The sequence below is a fragment of the Xiphophorus hellerii genome, chromosome 7 (genome assembly GCF_003331165.1).
Source record: "Xiphophorus hellerii strain 12219 chromosome 7, Xiphophorus_hellerii-4.1, whole genome shotgun sequence".
NCBI lineage: Eukaryota > Metazoa > Chordata > Actinopteri > Cyprinodontiformes > Poeciliidae > Xiphophorus > Xiphophorus hellerii.
In genome coordinates, this window is record NC_045678.1 from 30,265,115 (window position 1) to 30,287,279 (window position 22,165).

The 22,165-nt window shown below is 40.7% G+C and overlaps 1 protein-coding gene across 1 annotated transcript in view; it reads left to right on the forward strand.

Moving 5' to 3' along the window:
- tmeff2a (transmembrane protein with EGF-like and two follistatin-like domains 2a) overlaps positions 1-21,888 on the forward strand; it is a 119,160-nt gene extending 97,272 nt beyond the window's left edge. The window contains exons 6-10 of the mRNA XM_032567616.1: positions 10,157-10,305; positions 11,388-11,438; positions 11,561-11,678; positions 18,927-19,085; positions 21,126-21,888. Of these exons, the coding sequence (XP_032423507.1) occupies positions 10,157-10,305; positions 11,388-11,438; positions 11,561-11,678; positions 18,927-19,085; positions 21,126-21,222 (574 nt within the window). The 3' untranslated portion in view covers positions 21,223-21,888. The remainder of the gene's footprint in view (positions 1-10,156; positions 10,306-11,387; positions 11,439-11,560; positions 11,679-18,926; positions 19,086-21,125) is intronic.
- The last annotated feature ends 277 nt before the right edge of the window (positions 21,889-22,165 follow it).

The following is a 22,165-nucleotide window of genomic DNA, read 5'->3' on the forward strand; positions in this document are numbered from 1 at the left end:
ATAATCAGGGAGGTAATTGCGACCCAACGGTGGGTGATTTTCCTGAAACGGCAGCCAGCGGCGGCGGCATCGCCAGGCTGTTTTGATTAAAATGACAGGTTAGTCCAATCAGGCGGCAGCTGGTTTTAATCAAACACACTGTCAGTTAATCACACCGTGATTGGAGAGAGGTGGCTGTAATCAAAAACCGTCTTATTTTTACACAAACAGCCCACATTAATAAACAGTTTAGTTCTTAAAGCAACTTTTAAAGGAGGAATGCAGCATTTTGTTGGTGCCTGAATGGGCAATTATTAGTTTCAAAGGGGTGTTTTAGCTTTTTTGTTCTGCTTAAATGGTTTTTCCAAAGAGAGTAATTAGCTTCCAGAGTGCTATCTGCAATCCCTGCTTGGAAATCCAGGCTGTGCTTTAATCTGCTCTGGTCAGAAATATGCATTCACTCATCAAGAATGTCTAATTTCTTTCTTTTAATGATTTATTTGAAATGTTTCTTTGACACAGTGGAGCGATTACATGGCTTATAGCTGCAGCTGTTTTTAAAGAAGAACTGGGAGCTCAAACTGCAGGGCTACCTGCTGCGCTGCTGCTCAGCAAAGGCTCAAATATATCCATACCACCAATAAAAGATATGCTGGCCGGGGGCGTGCTGTGGTGGCGCAGGGGCAGGGGGTTAGCACGCCCCACGTTTGGCCTTAGTCCTCGACGCGGACGTCGCGGGTTCGACTCCCGGTCCCGACGACCTTTGCCGCATGTCTTCCCCCCTCTCCTCACCCTCCTTCCAGTCTGCCTACTGTCTAAAAAATACGAGCCACTAGCGCCGCAAAAACTCTTCGGAGGAAAAAAAAAAAGATATGCTAGCCATCAGCAAACCTCTGGCTCAATATCCAACCCACCTCTTGGTAGATATTATTTAAATGGTTTGTATTTAAATCACGGAAGGTTGAAATTTGAGTTTTAGGGAGGCTTTAGGTTCGTATTAACCTGTTTCATCTGTTCTAAATCCAATTTGGATGTGTTTGGGTCCATTATCCACAGTAGTGGTTACGGTCCCGCTAATCGGCTAATAGCATTTAGCTAATTTTGAAAACATTCAGGACACTTAGATTCCCATGAATCAATTTTTGCACATAAATTCTAAAGTGCTAACTTACTTGAGTGTGTTTCTAAACATCTGTGTTGAATTTTTGGCTTTTGATTGTTTCTTGTTAGCATTAACTTTAGCTAAATATGATGCTGATGTAGCATCTTAGCATTTTTGCTAACTTTGAAAACATCCAGCGCACCTAGCTTTCCCATAAATCGTTATTTCTAGATTAATTCTAAAGTGCTAGCTTACTTGAGTGTGTTTCTAAACATTGGTGTTGAAAATTTGGCCTTTAGCCATTTCTTCATTAACATTAGCTTCAGCTAAAAACCATGTTTATAAAGCACTTTATCATTTTTGCTAACTTTGAAAACATTTAGCACATGTAGCTTCCCATAAATTGTTATTTTTATATAAATTCTGAAGCACTAAATAACTTGGCTGTTTTGTAGGTTTCAGTTGAGTAAAGTTGGTGATTGATTGCTAAGAATTCAAGTATCTTAACATTTACATGTATGCTCTTATTTTGAAGTGGGTGCAGCAGTTCCACTTCCTCTCTACTTCTCTCTTTTTTCAAGAAACTTTATTGAGAAAATGGCAAGTATACAACAAGCGAACAAATTAAGCTAACAGAATAATTTAGTCCTTTAGCGCTTTAGTGTACGCTGAATACCATCACATGTAGTGCTTTTAGTGGATCTAATGTTTTTGGTTAGTGTTATAGGGTTAGCATGGCGAACCCCATCAGATTGATGCCATTGTTTTTACTCTGATATAGTGCATAATGGCTGCTGGCTGTAAGAATGGCATGTTAATGTTAGCGCTGTGTGCTAGCTTTTAGCTTCTTGAGGACATAACCGTACTATTTGGTGGTGTTTTTCCCATTTTTGTTTTGGGGAACACATTCAGTTACGTTTTTAGCACTAGCGTTAGCTAGCCTGCTAACTACCTTGAGACCTTGTTTATAACATTTGTACATTCATATTGCTATAACATTTTCTGGCTCAACAAATCTACCGTTGTTGACATATTTTAATCAATTTGAGAGTAAAAAGTTTCTGCTCCGATAGATAATCGTATCTTTGCTGTCAAACTACAAAAATGGCTGAACATGGTGGAGTGGATCGCTCTGCAGCCTGGAAAGGGGCAGATTATTTAAATACAATAGGTTATTTAGGGTTGTATCTTCATGTTTCTGTGTGAATTTTGACACGTTTTCAGTTTATAGAGACCAGTTAACCTTTTGAACTGTGTAATACTGGGAGAGAACAGTCAGGCAACATTCAAACACCTTATTGCAGCTGCACCACAATGGAGCCCCACTTTAGCAGTCCTTATTTTCAGACCTAATTCTTATGTTTATCCATTTTGACAGCATGAAATAACCCGTGTTTGCCTGCTATAATAAAAGGTTATGCCTGGTCAGGAGAAAATTGCCATTTCAGCCCATTCTCTCCCCAAAGTATTATTGATTCCATTCGTCATCATTTGTGATTCACCAGAAAATGAATATTTTTCCGTCTCTTGCTTCATGGATTCAGATAAAGAAAAATGTCCGGAGTGTTGTGGTGAAGATACCGCAGCGCTGAGTGAACCTCATTTGGCAGAACGCTTCACAGCCTTTATCTGCACTCCGCCCTTCTATAGCTCCTATTCTCTGGAGCCGAGCAGCGGGCAAAAAAACACTAATTTGCCCCAGAGGGATCAATAGAGTGTCACAAAATCCCATTTAGATCCATTTGTGGTGTAAAACTGTAATTACCCACAAAAATCTATGCTTTCAAACCCATCAATAGCGGCCATCATTGTTGATGGAATTAAAGGCAGTCTGGAAGCGGCCGCTGGACCTCCTGAGGCTTCAGACCCACAGATGTGTCCAAGACTTTTCTCTGGAAGTTAAGTGAATTTAAAATAAAAACACCAGGTTGGAGGATGGAAAACTGCCTTTGCTGTCAAGTCTGCTTTTCTTTGCAGCTATTTCTGAGTCTGATGTTTGTGTTTTTATAACTCATAATGAATGTTTGTCAGAAAATGATCCAAGCAATATTTTCTCTCTGTTTAATGGGAGATGTGAACATTTGTTGGGTGTTTTAGCATATTTACCGTTTATATTCATGCTTTTATTTTGAAGTAGGTCAAGGCTTTTTACACTGCAGTTCCATTTCCTCTCCCCCCCATTCATTTTCTTCCACCAAAAACTTTATTTTATAAAAACAGAGGAATAAAATAAGACATAGCAGCTGAAAACAATGACAAAGAGCATAATATCAGGTCTTTCAAGGGCAGATATAACTTAAATCTGAAGTTAGTGGTGTAGCATTAGCTTTAACTAAACACTGTGTTGGTGTAGTGCTTTAGCGTTAGCAGAACTAGTTCTTAATGGTTAGCACAGCTAACTTTTTAGTCAGCGCCGTTCCTTCAGCATTATCTGTAGCTATTCTGACTGCTTTTTAAAATAAACTTTAATAATTTGCTAGCTGTACATCTGGAAGTGGATGACTTATTAGGAAAGTCTAGTAGCACCAAAAATGTCTTTTTTTTGTGATAAATTTCCAGCTGTTTTTTATTCTGTTTTTTTTTTTGTTTTTTTTTTTACATTTAATCCCTTTAGCATCTCTTTGTCAGCTAGCTGTTATCCTTTACGTGATCTTACAGACAGTTGTTATTGTCAGATTGAAGTTGGCTGCTCAAATTGATACTATTGCTTTTACTCCAGAGCAGTTCATACTGGCTGATTGTGTGTTAAGGCTGAGCTGAGTGTTTGGTTTAACTTGTTGGCTAACAGGCTGTTTTCCTGCTGATAATAAAAGCAGGTTTAGACTCAGTCGACCTGGAAAGCTAATTAACTGTAACACCGGTGGAAATGTAAAAAATCTCCAGATAAAAGTAGAAATGGCGGCTGGTTTCTGGCGTCGGGGCGGGTTGATGATTGGTTCAGGATGAGCAGACCTGAAGCGACCTGAAATCAAACTTCTCTGCGCAGACAGCCCTCAGGTGAGGCAGAAAATAAAAACAGAGAAGAAGATCCACGGAGGAGAGACGGAGAAACATGATGTTTAAATCACACAGCTGGAGCACAGCACTCATCCCCAGACATTCATTTATTTCTTACTGCAGCTACAATAAAACTTTGCTTACTACAAATTGAATTTCTATATTTGGAGGCGCTCACCTGGCAGTGACACCTCAGAAGGAGTTATCCCCCCACCGCTGCAGACAAACAAACACATCTGATCGTTTTTCCCTCTGAGCTTCACCCTGAAGTCATGTCTCATCTGAAACCTGAACAGTCTCACATTGATCTCTGTATTTCAGCGCCGCTTTGAACCACCGCTTATTTTCTAAGTTTTCCTGCTTAATTTGAAACGATGCATTAAAAAAACTGGGAATTAAATCAAAATTCAAAACTTTGCTACTTCTCAGCAGCTTCCTTTGCTTCCTGAACCGTTTAAGGGAAGGATTAGGATTTCTAAAACTTGTTTCACTCTACTCCAGGGGTGCCCAAAGTGTGGCTCGAGGGCCATTAGTGGCACTTTGAATAATTTTGACTGCACTTTAAAAAGGTACAAATTTGGTTCTCTGACACTTTTTGTAATTTTTTAGGGTGAGGTTTTCATTCTAAAAACTTTAAATCTTCTTAAACATAAAACATTAAGTACAACACAATTAAGTTTTTTGTTTATTAGCGTTTTTCTTTGTGCTTTTATTTTTATTTTGTAGTAAGTTGTGCCACATTTTACCAAAAATCTTGCTTGACTTGGTCACACAAAGCAATATACTATATAAAATTCAGCAAAGGTTTTAGAAGGAAATTCTCATTTTAGTTGCTGGAAAAAAACTACAAATATTTCATAGACCTGTTGAAGCGCACAAAATCCAAACAGCTGCTTGCTGACGATGGCTAGCATTGGTTTAGTTGTCACCATAACACACCAAATCTTAAAGTATATGCGATGTATAAAATGAAAAGGGATGCAGTGCTTTGCTTCTAATTGTCAACACTACAAAAACTAGATAAAAAGATCAGGAAAAAGTTTTGATCCAGAAAAAGATATCGAGGGAAGGAGATCAGCTATGCTAGCTTGACTATGACAACCTTAACATGTAGATGTGATGTGGAATTCTTTGTGTTTTGGTTCAGTGAAGCATAAAAAAGGCGACTCACACACCAACTCTCTGACAGATCATCAGTAGAGCAGGTGTTCAAATTAACAAATCTAAATTAGCTAATAGCAGATAATCTGCCACGGTGATCAATTATTAATAATCACAAAATAAACATAAAACTCTAACGGATTGAATGCTCTGTGTGAGAAATGTTTGGCTGTTTTTTAGTGGTGAATCCTGAAGCATGAAGTGGCGGTGTTGTCGGTTGCTATGGCAACGAGTCTGCGTGCAGCGTAGCCGACACAGAGAGCGAGAAAAAGAAGACTACGGGTGGTTTTGAGTCGTTCTTCAGTGTTTTTTCTGTTATTTTTCCCTTTGCTGTGGCGAAATGAATTCATACCAACATCTCCAGGTTTCATTTTATCAGTTTATAACATGAAACAGTTTTATAGACCAACAAAATAGAAAATAATTAGCCTAGAAAGTTAAATAACTATGAAGAGCATGGCAAATGTAAAAAAATATTATGTTTATTTAATTGTTGTTCAGATAAAAGAGAAATAATTCACCATAATATTATTTTATGTTTGACATTAGGGCAAAAAAGAAAACTTTGGTCCTGTAAATACTTTCAACTTGGGGATTTTGACCCTCTGTACAGAAAGTTTGGACACCACTTCTCTAATCATACCTACTTTTGCTTTGTGTGTTCATTATGCTGCAGGAACTACAACAAAATTGCTGCTTTATGGGTTTTTTTCACCAGCGATAAACAGCGCTGTGTCCCTGATGGCATTAAAATTCGGTCTTATGCTGATTACAGTAGTTCCTGGGAGATGTGGGATAATAATTATGTTTAATGAAATCTGGGCTGCAACATTTTCTCCATGCACAGATGTTTTTAAAAGTGCGGATTTAAATGATTCAGTGTCAATGTCATGCAGCCTGCTTTAGATAACAGGAGAAATGATGATGACACTGCAGAACATGATGAAGGTGTTCCTCCAGTAAAACTGAGAGAGAAAATATTTTCTAACAGAGATGTTGAGAACTCACAACATGAGATATTCAGCTCCTAAAGAAGGAGAACACTGTGGTTTATCTCATTTAATTCATTAATGTTAGTTAATTAGTAGGTTTCATTGAGCCAAGAATTTACCTTTATTATTATTTTATTCCAACTCCAGTCAGTTTGTCTATAAAGTCTGGTTCTTTTTGGGAGGTGTGGACACTGATTGAATTCTGGTCCACATCCAAACTTCGGTCTCGGTTTGGTTTAAGTTAAATTTGGTTCGGTTTGAACGCTTATGTTAACGCCAAGCGGACCGGAGACCGCTTCAACGCAGGGTAGGGTAAATACAACCAAAACAAACGTGTTAGCTTAGCATTAGCAGAAGAAATGGCTTCCGTTCTTTAACCAAAGACAAAAGAGAAATCCTACAACTGCTAAAATCTGACGCCACTCTGTTTTTGTTTTACGCTCAGTGTCGTCTTCAGAGGTTTTTGTGTCGTTTCCTTCAGTGGTTCTTGGTGCAGTGCCCCCACAGGTGAGGAGGGGAACAGGTTGCTCAAAGGGTTTGGATCGTTTGACTTGGTGTGGTGAGAAAGTGAACCACAGCAGCTGGAAATGTAACAAATGTTCCAACTTTGGTCCCAATCGAACCAATTCTAATAACTCTCTAACATGGAAACGGTTCTGCTTCTTTTTTCTGCCATGCTGTTTCCATCGATAGTCTCTGGACTATTAGAGTTTAACGTCACACAGCAAAGCAGCAGCATTCACCCGCATGTCACGGTGGGTTTTTATCGGATGTTTTCTATTCACCTTCTCCTGCTTTTCTCTCCTGTTTTGCTGCGTCTCTCTCTTTTCTCTCGCTCAGTTTTCCACAGGATTACAGTGAAATTTGAGGCAGAGGATTATAAAAAAATCAATGCAGTGTTCAGTTGCAACTGGGTTTGCTGCTGGGGATTTGTACACAACACGGAGCAGTTAGTGGGAGACGCCGGCTTCGTTGCTTGGTGTGTGTTGGCGTGTGAAACGTGGCTGAAATGCGCGTAAAGCTGCCTTTTTTAGCTGGGAGTCTGCAGACCGTCGGGGGACGAGGGAGGCTTTGATTGCAGGGAAATCACAGGGAACTAATCAATACGACACATCCTGCTAAGAAACTGTTCTCTCTCACACACACGGTGCTTTTCTACACATCCCTCTCCGATAACGCCCCCACCTCTCCGTACCGATCCACGAACATGCAGAAGAACGGGAGCGAAGCTGCTGCTGAAACACGGATTATCACCAGGCGACTCTTGTCCCAACCATGTGTGTGTGTGGGTGTGTGTGGGGGGGCGGGGGGTGTGTGTGGGGGTGTGTGTTGGCGCACTGCAGTCAGGTGGTACCATGCCTATTGTGGAGACAGTGAGAGGCCTGATTAAAAATGTATGGAGGCTCTCAGGATGGAAGGCTCCTCTGTGATGGGATTAAAGCGCATGAATACATACATATGATGATGATGATGACGGTGATGAAGCTGTGGCCTGTCGTCTATTTTTAATTTGTGGAGAAATTTGTTTCTTTGAGGTTAGTCGCTTTGATTTGTATGAAAGAGGATTAGAACCGCTGAGAAGAAATAATTTGGATTTCAATCTCAGAATATTGAGAATTTGGGTTTTTATCTCAGAAATCTGACCTTAATCTTTTTCTTTTTCAGAATTCTGATTTCAATCTCAGAATTTTGAGATGGGGGTTTGAGGAGAGAAAACGAGAACTTCTCTGTAAACACTTCAAAATAAGAGTATGGATATAAACGTCTAACTACTTGAATAACTTTTAACAGTCAATAACCAAAACACAGATGTAGAACTTTATTCAATTGAGAGTAAATTAGCTCTTCAATTTAGCAGAAGCTAACATTTACAAGTTAGCTAAACGGGAGATTAGCTCCTATGTTAGCGGATTAGCTTAAGTGTTCCATAAAGCCACAATTTAAAGACAAAGGAGGCTCTTTGTTTATATATATATGTATATATATGATAAAATAAGCTTAGAAAGATCATTTACAAAGCTGTTATTATTATTATTGTTGTTATTAACTGGTCAGTAATGTAAAGCCGTCTTTAAGACACTTTTTGTTCTCAACTCTGTAAAACCATCCTGGATCACAGAACTGTTGGAAACAGTTCTATTTAAAAGGCTGTTGTGATTTTATCTTTCTGTTTTTCCAGACGTCCTGCCGTGTGTGTGTGGGTGTGTGTGTGGGGGTATGTGTGTGTGAGTGAGGTCCGGCGCCCACGGGGGTGTGTATGCAAAAGTAGCGTTACCGCGGCACTCAGAGACCAGTGACAGTTATAATTACAGAATCAGGCGTTCTGTCAGGCGACGGCTGTAATTTCTGCTGATCAGGTCTAACACAACAGTCAGTGTGCACATTTCAACCACACACACATTCATAAACGCAGGCGTCACTAAAAGACAAGGCTGTTCCTCCCTGAAATGTCAGCAAAAACTGCATGGTGTACTTAATTTTTTGCTGCTAAAACTTAAAAATTAAGAAATGACAGGATTTTATGGAAGGATGTAAATGATGTCCAAGGAAACCACCGCTCTGTTAGCTTAGCTACTAGCAGCAGTAGCTAATCTCAGCAATCACTTACTAATAATTGCAACGTAAACATCAAGCCTAAAAACATAAAAATGTAACGGACTGAATATTCTGTGTGGGAAATGTTTGAGTCTTTTTCATTGTTGAGTCCCGATACATAAAGTGGCGTTGGGTTCAGTTGCTATGGCAACGAGTCTGCGTGTAGCGTAGCCGACACAGAGAGCGAGAAAAAAAGTGGTTTTGAGTTGTTCTTTAAAGGTTTTTCTGCGTTATTTTTCCCTTTTCCCCAGCAAGTCAAGTTGGCAGTAATTGTGCGAGTCTCATTTTTCTCCACATAATCAGTCCATGTTTTACTGCTGGAGGTTCAACACCATCAGCCACAAACTCTGTCAGAAACATGCAGCCAAAGTTTATTAATAAATATTCAGGAAATGCTCAACTATTTGAACAAGTTGTAATTTTTCTGTTAATCTTAAAGTTGTGCTAATGCTTTGGCCTTTAGCATACATCAAGTGTCCAGGATAGTATGAAATTTATGGAAACTTACTGTAACTCCCTGTGGTATTTTCTGGTACTATAAATGTTTCTCAAATAAAGTCTATTCTGTATTACTGGATCTCATTAAGAGATGCAGGACACAAAAAAGTGAAAATCTCAGTGAACTTTATAAACATTATGCTCACAAACAACACCCGTGGTCCTACTGCTAAATCCCTGCTTACATGATGAAGTCCAGTGTTGAACTAAGGATATTTTTGTCCAAAAAGTGCCTTTTTTATCTACTTTGAAAATGAAAACCAAATAATAGCTATATATTTGCTGATTTATGTTCAATCTTTATTTCATACTTAAAACATTGTTGCCTTTTAATTAGTCTACAGTGTTTTGGGGTGTAATTATGTATTCCCCTCCCTCTTTGCAGCACTTCAGTGATTTCTCAACCCATTTTGCACCGTTACATTATAATCTTTCACTGTATTTTCCATTTGGACTTTTCTTTATGTTATCTAATATAAAAGTTAGAAGTTGAGTGACCACTCTTTGTCCCAAAGTTAAACTGTACAGCTCTGTTATCGCCGGTTCTTTCATCGTTAATTGCTTTCTGAACACCATTTGTCTGTCAGCCCTCTGGTGCAACTGATCCCTCTTTGCAGAGTTAAATTCGTTTTTCTGTATTGTGTGAAACCTGAATGAGCTGAAACACGGTCCAAAGTCCTGCCTCAGTTCAAGCTGTGCTGCTTTTTCCCTCTTACGCTTTCAACCTCATAGTCAAACACTCCGCAGAATCCAAATTTATCCTTTTAAAGATGCATCAACGTGGAAAGGAGCAGAAAAGAGCAGAGCTGTAACGTGATTTCTTGCTCTCCAGGTGCGTCTGCAACATCGACTGCTCTCACATCAGCTTCAACCCGGTGTGCGCCTCCGACGGACGCTCCTACGACAACCCCTGCCAGGTGAAGGAGGCGTCCTGCCAGAAGCAGGAGCGCATCGAAGTCAAGTACCTGGGCCGCTGCCAAGGTCCGACGCTCAGACACAGACGCATGCATGCAGTCGCAGTGAGAGGTGGAAAAACACTCAGACACAGAGGGAGGTGTCGGCTCGTCTGGAGGAGCAGATGCTCGCTTCGAAACAAAAAAACAAAGAAAACACTCTGATTCTGTGGATTCTACTTAAAGGGGCAGTATTACAAGTAACTGAAAAATGCTGTATATATCACCTCTGTCTCTTTAAGAAACTCCTGCTCGTTCTGAAGCTCCGCCTTCAGGAAGTCATCCCAACATGGCTCCTTTATTGATGCTTTAACAACATTTTTCCAGCTCAGACGTAGCTCCTATAATGAGCTCAGCTGGTGTTTGCTAATTGCTGCTGGCTAGTCTGAAGGAGCTGAGTGGGGGAGGAGTTTCGCCTCGAAGGCGGAGCCAGGTCCACCCATGTGTTTTAACAGCTGAATGGTTGCCATGGAGATTAAAGGATTTCTCAAACATGCATGTAAAAATCAAAGCAACACTCCAGGTTTGTTTTTGATGAAAGTAACATTTTAACATGACGTAAAGATAAAAGAAAAGGTTGTTTTTACTTGATACTGCCCCTTTGATATCAATCCCTCCAGGATGTTAAGATGATTTCTTGATTGTTGCAAACGAAAATTACAGATTTTGCAGCTTCTGGGTGATATTGGAATCAGTTTTATACAAAAATATGCACAGCTCTAGTTTTTAGCTCATTCAAACTCTCTGTTTCACAACCTTCTCATTGTGCAGCCCTTAATATTTAACACACATAAAAATCTGAAAAATGTTGACCTATTTGAGCATTTTTCTTCAGGACTCACTCAATTATTTTCTCTGGGGTTTGTTAGAGAAAAATTCTCTTTTATAACAAACTTATGCAAAACACTTTCTTCCCTCTGAAGTGAGCAGCAGATCGGCTTTTCTGCTCTGTGTTCAGAGTAGTTCATCACAACAGATGATATTTAACCTCTGAGCAGAACGGGTTGCATTCAGGCGTCAGGTGGACAGGTGCAGGGATGATCATCTGCGTCGGTTTGAGGCTAAAATGGCGGCCTGAGCCGGGCTCTGATGTTTCTCTGACCTTTCCAGGCGACATCACTACTGGGAACAAAGGAGACGGACACTTTTCTCACACAACGGGTGAGTGCTTCCTGTCGAAATGAGGATCGCCCAGGTGGCTGCAGCATATGTGCATTTAGGAATGCTGAGTGTGTGTGGGCGTGTGTGTGTGTGTGTGTGTGTGTGTGTGTGTGTGTGAACAGAGGACTCGGGGACAGGACTGGCCCGCGGCTTGTACATCCCCTGTCCGGATCACTACAAGAACTACTGCGCCCACGGAGACTGTCAGTTCCCCAACATGCTCTCCCAGCCGTCCTGCAGGTACACACACACACACACACACACACACACACCCACACACGCACACACACACACACCCACACACAGCAGTAATGCTACAGAGCTTCCCACCGTCTGCCGTTCTGTTATTTAACATAAAATGCAGAACTTTTAACATTCACATAACCAATTTTTGTTCACTGAAATACATTTATTTTGTGTCTCATTTGACCAATTTGTGACATGTTGTATTCTTGCTAGACATAACTTTAAATAACAATAATAATAATAATAATAATAATACAATAAAAGTATAATCGGAAATCTCACAACCCCCATGCAGTACCTCCGGATCCCTGTAGGGGTCCCGGCCCCCATGTTGAAGAGCTCTAATCTAGGCTTAGGTGGGCACAGCCAACTAAAACATTAGCTGTGCTAATGCTAAAGTAATAACATTGAAGCGCTACGCTAACATAGTGTTTAGTGGAAGCTAACGCTAAAGCGCTAATTTCAACCATGTGTTACAAGGAGAACTTGAACAATTTATGTTTGTGAATTTTTGCATGTTTTGTTAACACCGCCGGTTATTTGTTCATGTAAATGTTGTATTCTCCTGGATGCCTCATTCATTGGTTTATTGTAAATTTGCCATTTGATTAATGAATTTTGTAGGAAAGAATGAAATAAGAGAACGGGAAATCGAACTGCTGCATAAACAGTCTTCCCCCACTTCAAAATAAGAGCATGAAGAGAGTTGGAAGAATTTTTAATAATCGATAACCAAAACTTTAACAGTTCAATTTTATTCATGAGACTTTGCACTTTTTTGGCGACGCCAATCACAGCTCAGAAAAATTTGTGGAAGCTAAGTGCGCTAAATGCTAAAGTGCTATATCAACATCTAATTTGGCAGAAGCTACTGCTAAAGAACAGGAGAGAGTCAACAGCCAGAATTTCAACACAGATGTCGAACTTGATTCACCTGAAAGTTGCGAAATAACCAAGTAAATTTAGGATTTATCAATCAATTTAGGGAAAGCTAAGTGTGCTAAACATTTTCAAAGTTAGCCTACATGCTAAAGTGCTGTATCAATTTTATATTTAGTTGAAGCTAAGGCAAATTTCAACACAGATGTGAAATTTTATTCACCGGAAAATTTACAAAACATAAAAATAACTGAAATTTATCCGTAAAATTCAATTAAGGGAAGCTAAATGTGCTGAAAGTTTTCAGTTAGCTTAAGCGCTAATGAAAAATTAGCTCCATTGTTAGCGCATTAATGGAAGTGTGCCCAGCACTGGAAAATATTAAAAGAAAATATACTGTATGTGTTTAGAAGGAGCAACTGTTTTCAGTCAGAGGTCTTTTCAGATTCACTCGAGACTGACTGCTACAGGAAACTTTACCATCTACAGCGACTCTTTGAAGAAACTTGCAGCTTTTACTTTCCCTTTACTCCACTCAGATAACTAACAGTAGAGTAATAATAGCCGAATACGGAGAGTACTGATTATTAATTTTTTTTACATTTTCTCAGCTTTGTGGATGTGATATTGATGTAACTTTTATAAACTGTATTATTATGTAGGTGATGTATTTATCAGAGTGGAATCAAAATTATCTGCAAACTAAAATAAAAGCCTGAAACGTAACAAAGCTAATAAAGTGTGAAATTTTACAGTTGCTTGGAAATGCTGGAGCCTTTTGCTTAGTTAATTAGACTTGTTTATGCTGACTGAATGTAAGTGCAGAGTGGAGTTAATATAGAAGCTCTCCTCCTGCTGAGGCGATACGCCGAAGACGAGCCGCTCCGCTCCAAAACGAATCCCATATTGTGGTTCTCGCAGCTTAACGAGGATGCCGGTGTTCCCCGGCGCCCACGCGTTACGATCCGGGTTTTTGAGGGGGCGACGCCAATCACACCTCTCGCCTTTGTTCGCATGTGTGCAAAAAACAAACAAAAAAAGAGCTGCGTGACGCGGATCAAGAGGCACTGGAGACGCTGATCAGCCACAAGCTAAATTAAATTCTACCTCTGATACGGTGGAAGGTTCTGCGGGGAAACATTAAGGTCTGCAGGAACGTTAAAATGTCCCTCATGAGGTAAAACAGCAGATATTACATGATAGACAATATCCAATAACTGCTAAATGCATGGCAGCAGCTAAATACTTTTAAGACCTGGGCAAGATGTCTGACAACAAAGCGGATTCAAGTGACTTTAAATTTGTTGTTTTAGTTTTGTTTCAGTAAAAATACTGTAGCCTGTTAGGTTTTATCATTTTAAATAAAATATTTGTCCCATGGACGTTTCCAAGTTGTTTACGCTGAAATGCATCCTGGGTAGATGATGTATGCTAGGTGCTATGGTGCTAGCTCCATTCAGACAGAACAGTAGTTTTTGAGCAGTGAAAATTGTTGAAATAGAAGGTAATGCAGAAATAACGAGAGGAAAGGGAAAGGAGGAAGAGGAGAGTCGGCAGAGAAATACCTGGAAATGACAACCCAAAAAGGAAAGCGTATGCTACAAAGAGCTCCAGTTTCTGTTTACGCTGCTTCATTCTCACTTTAAACATCCATTCATTATCTTCCATTTATTTTGATTTTGTATTAGTTTCCGCTACTTGTGAAAAAAAAAACTTTTTGTCAGTTTTCCTCAGTCCAGATGTTTTGTGGGCTGGACTAGTTATGAGTGAAATAATCTGCCAGGGGAACTACTTCTCTTTTTTTACAATCAATATTAAGAAACTATTGACTTGAAACAAGCTCCTATATCTTGCTGAAAAGTTACTTGTAAGTTAGATTTGTCTTATTTCAAATGTGTTATTTGCATTAGAACTAGACCAAAATTACTTGGTAAAATCTTGTGTTTTTGCAGTGAAGCAGCCATTACACAGCGCTTTCAGCGGTAAAACCAGCTGACCAAACATGGGTAACGGAACTCTGCTGACGTTGCTAGGTAACGGGGCAGAACTCTGCCGGCGTTGCTAGGTAACGGGGCAGAACTCTGCCGGCGTTGCTAGGTAACGGTCAGTGCCTGCTGATTTGTGATTTACATTCTGGAGGTTTTTGAAAAGATTTGTTTTCCAGACGCCCTTTAAAGTTTACACTGTGACAAAGTTAATGGGGAGTGAATACTTTGGTAAATGGCAGTGAGCAACACAAGCATTGGGTAAAAAGTAAAGATTATCTGAAACAAACCGGATCCACTCAGGTCCAAACCGAGGATCTGGTTCTGCATCCCAGCTGGATGGGGAATCACTTCCTCCCTGCTCTGATTGGTCCGAGCTGCCTTTACCTGCAGACTTTAGCCAGGTGGTTCTACCCTCAATCAGCTGTTTCACCAGCAGGATGGCGGATCTGCAGGAAGTGACCGTACATCTGCATCGTTTTCTGCTGAATCACTTCTCCATGATAGAGCCTAATAAGAAGGAAATGTTGGTGAAACAGCTTACACGGCAGAATTAATTAGCAGTTATACGTTGCCGTTCCCGGGTTTAGTACTTCTTTATTTCCTGCCGTAAATGCTCACATCAGATCGTAAAATGGAGACAATTGTTTGTCTGAAATTGCAACGCCGCTCCGTTTCTGCACAGAGGAAACAGGAAAGGCTCGTTTTTATTGGCGAGCCAACCAACGCTTTCTGGAAGCTTTTTTTTATAAGCACAGTGAACGACTGTGCATAATAACTCTGTGCTACGGTGCTAATCTTCCCCAAGCAGATTTATCAACATATCTGTCCTGCTGGCCTCAGATCAGCCTCAGGATTTAATGAAACTGTTCAGACTTTTGATCACAGATAACCTGGAAAAATACCTGCTTTTTTGCCTCCCTCACTTTAAATATTAATTTGTGACGCTGAATTAAATTCATCTGCTGGTGCTTGAGTGATTGTCTATAGGGGCATTTCTTATCGTCTGAGTATCATTCAGTTTATTGGCTCCAAGTATCTAATTTGCATTCGTCAATAAAATGTAATAAGTAACAGCAAAATATTCGAGAAATGAAGTTGCATCATTAATATAACTCTGTTATCGCCTCTTACTGATATTTAATCAGTATGACTGGGAATTACAATAATTCAGTCTGTGAGGAAGAGGAGAGTTAAGGTTAAACTCTGAAAGGGTTTGGCATCTCTAGAGTGATTTTTCAGATTTTAAGCCCAAAACAAACACACTTATAACTATTTAGCAGTGGTGTTCCCAAAGGGGGGCCCACAGGGGCCCATGGCCCACCTGAAAAAATGCTGCTCCGCCCCAGAGTTTTGTGTTTGGTTCATACAAAGACATGCAGTCAACTTCTCCAAACAAGACATAAATGTAAAGTCAAGCCACGTTTTCTAAAGAAGTTCTATAAATAATCAGGGTTCCTGGAACACTTGGAATAGAATATAATATTACTTTGCATCAATGTGGTGGTTTAATAACCTGAATAACAGATTAAAAACTATAAATATATTTGTTGCTGAGCTCATATATCTATTTATTCAATGCTTTAGCAGCAAAAGGGGTTTTTGAATTGAAAATGTTGCTTATTTTCTAGACATAAAATGTGATTGATTCATTAAGTATAGACCCTACAAATAACTCAATTAAAAGTGTTAATTCCCACCTCCAATAAAAATGTTGCTGTTATCAGAAAAGAACAAAATGCTTTCAGTTAAATAGTAAAGAACATGATTTTGCACCAATTTAATCATCCTTCTGAAAATACTTGGCAGATCAGATTTTTGGTGAAAAACTTCGTCCTTGTCAGGTTGGGCTTGAGTTTAGTGGTAGAACATGTTGGAGCTCAGCGGACTACAGTAAAACTGGGTTAGTTTTATTAAAATGAACCAAAGTAGCTTTTGTTTACTGTCCACCCAAAGTCAAATGTTTAGGGGTGTAAGTATCACCAAGCCATATGCTCACAAAATGGCTGATTCTGCCATGGATTAATACTTACTTTTGTGAGAATAAGCTCTTATTTTGAAGGGCTGGCTTTGTCATATCACGAACACAAACATCTGTAATCCAGCACAGAGTGCAGGTACAGTATATTTTATCCATAAATAGCAGTGATGTTAAGACCTTATTGATGTTACGGACCTTAAAAAACCCACAACTCAGATAAATCCGAGCGAAAACATCTTTCAAATAATTTCCAGCCTCACATGGCAGCAGCAGGGGTTCCTGACGCCTTTCAGTCCCTCCTCCGTTGTCTGCAACCTCCATCGCCCCGACTCGCCCAGACAGACCTTCTGGTTGCATACTGAGCAGCGATTATCAGGCTGGCCGTGCGGAGGATCTCTGCTGCCCCCTGCTGGCTGCCCAAACCAGCCCAGTTGTTGTTTTCCCCCAAATAATGAGACCAGAAAGCAGAGCGGTCTGGATTGGGAATGATGAGTGTGTGTCTGTGTGCAGCACAGCGTCCCAAACAGAACAAGGTTGCACTGTGCTTCCTCACATGCTGTCGGGTGGAGCGGGCGGAGAATAGAAAGGAGACGGTGTGTTTGTGCTAAACAAGGATGCGCAGGTGTTGGTGGGTAACAACCTCCCCGGAGACGGCAGGAGCGGCTAGAGAAGAGGAGCTGGTGAGGGATATTAAAGGGAGGACCGTTTTAGCTCGTGTCTGACAACAAAGATCACCTCCATTAGTCTCTGAGTCCATGTGCTTCTGCCGGAGAGAGACGGCGTTCATGTCTGCACCGTGATGAACAAGTCATAACCTGATAAGAGTCTGCACAGAGGATTCCACAACAGATGCTGAGCTCTGCTAGCTTAAAAGCTAGCTCTGGCAACGCTAAACATGCTAATGTCAACCGTAATGACATAAAATATGTTATATTGCCCTCCAAAGGGGTAACTGTGTTATTGCACTCCTATTAGCATGGTTGAGCTTTCAGGAAGTGATTCGTTTTATTCTTTTTTTTCGCAGTTTTACGCTTGTTTAGTTTTGCTAGCTCGGTTGCTAATAACAGTAGGGCTTCGAAAAAAAGCTCAACTGAACAACTAAAACTTAAAAAACACAGTAAATTAGCGCTTCAGAGTTTATCCAAAAAGGGAAGCTAAGTGTGCTTTTCAAAGTTAGCATAAATGCTAAAACGCTAAATGAAAAAATTAGCTCAGCTAAAATTAGTGCAAATGTGCCCAACACTGATTCCACTCAGTTTTTACTCACTAGGAACAATAATTAATGTCTCATCAGTCAGTGGTGGGAACACTTCTGCTAATCCGCTAATAGTGGAGCTTATTTTTCATTTAGCGTTGTTGCTAACTTTGAAAACATTTAGAGCATTTAGCTTTCCCCAATTTAATTTTTCCCAGTACATTCAAAAGCGCTAATTCAATTGGCAGTTTTGTAAACTTTCAGGTGAATAAAATTTGAAGTTGAAGTTTTGTTTATAGACCGGTAAGAATGCTTCAAGTAGTTTGACGTTTATATTCAAGCTCTTATTTTGAAGTGGCAGCAGTTCCATTTCCTCTCCTCATGTTCTCTTTTTTCAAAGAACAAGAAACATACAGAAACAAAATAAAGCAAACAATAAAGAAAAATATAAACATAAATCCAATTTTTTTCAGGAAGCTACTGAGCAAATGGCAAAAACACAATAAATAAACAAATTAGCTGTACAGAAAAATACATTTACATGGGATGTTAATGAAAAATACATGCAAAATTTACACATTCTTTTGAGGCATGGTGGGTATCAACATGGTTGAATTTAGCGCATTAGCGCTAGGATAGCTGAACTAATGTTTATGATTAGTTGCCCTTTTTCTCATTAACACAAACAGTTCTTGTCAGTGTCAGATTATAATTCTGGAACGACAGATTATATTGTTTTAAAGCTTTTGTACGCATCTCTGCCGCCTCGCTCTGGACATTCTGGTTTCATAAAAGAGGCAGCAGAGGAGGAAGCTCTGCTGTCAGCAACAGACAGTCTGTGTAATCAGTGTCACTGTAGTACTCAGAGTGAAATACTCAGCGCCACTTTTATCTGTTAAGTAGGCCTGCAGCTCCTTTATCAGGACGAGGAGCCCAGAACAAAGAGAGGATCATGCACGTCTCGCCTCTCCGTGTGAACCCGCCGCCCTCTCCTTGTTCCCCGTCACTCACTTTCATCAAAACAGTCACAGCAAAGGAGAAAAAACAGACACCATGTTGAATTCAACGAGAACGTTTCAATTAGAACGCAGAAAATTATTAACCTGTCGCTCACTGACTTTTCCTTCTCTGCCTGTTTCCCCTCACTTCTGTATAAATGTGTGTGTGTGTGTGGGTGTGTGTGTGTGTGTGTGTGATCTCAGCTGTCACTCAGGCTACATGGGCCCTAAATGTGACATCAAAGAGTACAACGTGCTGTATGTGGTGCCGGGTTCTGGGAAGCTGCACTACGTCCTGATCGCCTCCATCATCGGAGCCCTGCAGGTGGTCATCATCTGCGTGGTGGTGCTCTGCATCACCAGGTGAGTCTCACACACACACACACACACACCCCCACACACACACACACACACACACATCTATCCATCCATCCATGATGACAAGCACAGCGGCCTGGTTTCCATTAAGGCTGAAACAGTTAATCGTGATTAATCCGCTATTTAAAGAATCGTCATCTAATTTAGGAATTGATTAATTAACTGGATTATAAAGACTCAAAAAATATTCAAATTGTTTGAAAGAACACAGTCAGAGCAGCAATTAAGCCAAAACAGTATAAAAATCTTAACATTTTGCATTGAAGATTTAAAATAAACCATCTTCGTCTATAAATAAATACCCAGAACTCTTGAAGTGGAAGTTTTAGCTTCTCCTGGTTCAAATCCTGTTTAAAAAATCTCCTATTTTTGTAATTTGACATCTTGAAATTGGGGCTCTGTCTCTTTAAAAATTCCTGCTCCGCCTCCAGGAAGTCACCCCAACATGGCTCCTCTATTAACCTTTAACAACGTTTTTACCAGAGTTGCTCTGAGTCGTAGCTCCTATAATGAGCTCAGCAGTTGTTTGCTAATTGCTGCTGCTAGTCTGAAGGAGCTGAGTGGGGGCGGGGCTGAACCTTGAAGGCAGGGCTAGATCCACCCAGGCGTTTTGCACAGTTTGACATGCAGGAAAGAATCAAAGCAACACTCCAGGTTTGTTTTTGATCAGGAAAAACATTATAACGTGATGGAAAGATAAAAAACATCTTTTACCTGATACTGGCCCTTTAAATAGTTGACTTCAATTACTTGTATTAAAGAAAACAAGTATCCTGCAGTCAACTCTGAAAGTTTTCATTGTTTCGTCCTGTTGAGAAGACAGAGTCCACGATAATGCGGTAGCAGTTGGTATTTCGGAGGACCTTTTCCTCAATAAGGAAGAATGTCAGGAACAAGAGTCAAAGCGCAGATGTGACCCTTTTTCTGCTCCTACATGTTTGTCCTTTACGTGAATCGGAAATAAACAGCAAAATCCCCACAGAATGGGCGAAAGTTTTGACCTCTTGTAAATGTGAGCGCCACCTGTTGGACAGGAAGCTTCTGCAGGGGTTTTAAAGGATCTGTTAAACAGGAAGGAAACGTTAGCGCGGCGGCTGTACTTGTTGTAAACTGTCTCCTCTTTATCATCCCTCCTCACCCTTTAACCACCCACTCTCTCATTCAGACCCTCCTCTGCCTCGGCCAAAACCCTCAAAATATTTTATTAAATGTTATAAATTACTAAGGTCAGCCAGAGGCACGCACACTCCAGGCTAACACTCTCTCTCTATATATTATATATATTTGTGTGAGTATTTTACAGTGCACAGCTCACCTGGTTTGCTCATGCAGAGTCTTCTTCTGGGGAAAATGACCAAACGTTTTCGCTGAGGTCAGGAAGCTTTTCTATCCGCGAATAGTTGATCAAAACCACTTTTCTGGAGGTCATTGATACTTTACCACTTTAATCCAACTCCAGTCTGTTTGCCTAGAAAGTCCGGTTTGTTTGGGGAGGTGTGAATGCTAATCAAACCAAAAAAGCGAACCCTGGTCCACCTACAAACCTCAGTCTGGGTTCGGTTGAAGTGAACTCTGGCTCGGTTGGAATGCATATGTGAACGCCAAGCGAACCAGAGACCGCTCCAAAGGGAGATCGTGGACTACAGTGCAGGGCATTCTGGGTAAATACAACCAAAACGAATGTGCTAGCTTAGCACTAGCATTTAATAGCTTATGGTGTTTTACCAAAGACAAAAGAGAAATCCTCCAACCTCTAAAATCTGACGCTACTCCATTTTTGTTTACATTTTGTAAAGAAGGAAGCTGCAATCAGTGTCTTCAGAGGTTTTTGTTGTTTCCTTCGGTGGTTCTTGCTGCAGCGCCCCCACAGGTGAGGAGGAGAACAGGTTTCTCAAAGAGTTCATGTTGTTTAAGAACCGCAGCAGCTGAAAATGTACCAAACGTTGCAGCTTTGCTCCCCAGTCGAACCGAGTCCATCAGGTCATTAATGTCTCTCTCTGTCATCCTTTCCTCCTGTTTCTGCAGGAAGTGCCCTCGGACCAACAGGATCAACCGGCAGAAGCAGAACAATGTCCACTTCAGCTCTGAGAACACCATGCGCGCCTCCACTCGTCTTATCTGAGCCCAGACTCGCCGGACAGCGTCCAGCCCCCCAACGTGACGCAGCGCCGTGGCGTTTGATGTTTCCTTCGTAGGCCAACCCTGACCTTTAGCGTCCGCCTCCCTTCACTCGGCTCCCCCTCTCCTGGGTACTAACGACCACAGAGGACGCTGGCTCAGCGACTTGTACGTCAGGACGATGTTGTCGCCATCGGACGCCGACGCTGTCTCCCTTTTTCCGAGGATTTTTTTCTGAAAAACTGCAGGAGGAGATGGGGGCGGGGGGAGGCGTCCAGGACACTGAATGTGAGTGTGTGTGAGTGTCTTATTAGATGTGTGCGCTTTGGTAGAGGCCGACTAGCCGGCGTCTGTTCTTTGTAGACGAGGGGCAACAAGCAAACCGGGGGTAGTGCAAAGCAGGGTACCGGGGCTTTAATAACCGCAGTGTGTGTTCAGTGTGGGAGGGGGGAGGGCGGGGTTTCGGGTTACACGTGATGCCTTGCACCTTGTGTTATAGGAAACCTTTGACGGAGGGCACAACGTCATTCTAGAGCTCTCTGTTCGGTTGTGACGACGACGTCAGCTACTGTATGTTGAGTTCTATTTCCAATAGTTATTACGACATTGTCTTGATGGGGTCCGTTTTTTCTGTAAATGTAAATAAATAATTTATATCATGAAATGTTTACATGTTGCCTCGGTCTGTTCACTTTAAAACTAGGATTCCCAAACAGCATTATCTCCTGGAGAGCAAACCCACACATACAAAATATGGAAAGAAACATTGAATTTTACACTTTTTTTAATCATTTTTCTTTATAATTCAATAAGTACCTCATTCACTTAGCATCAGTGCTGCAGAATACCTCCTGATTTTAGTTGGCATTGACTTCTGTAGTGGAAAATCTTATCAGGCTTTATTCATCTTAATTTAATATATCACCAGATACAATTTTCACCACAAT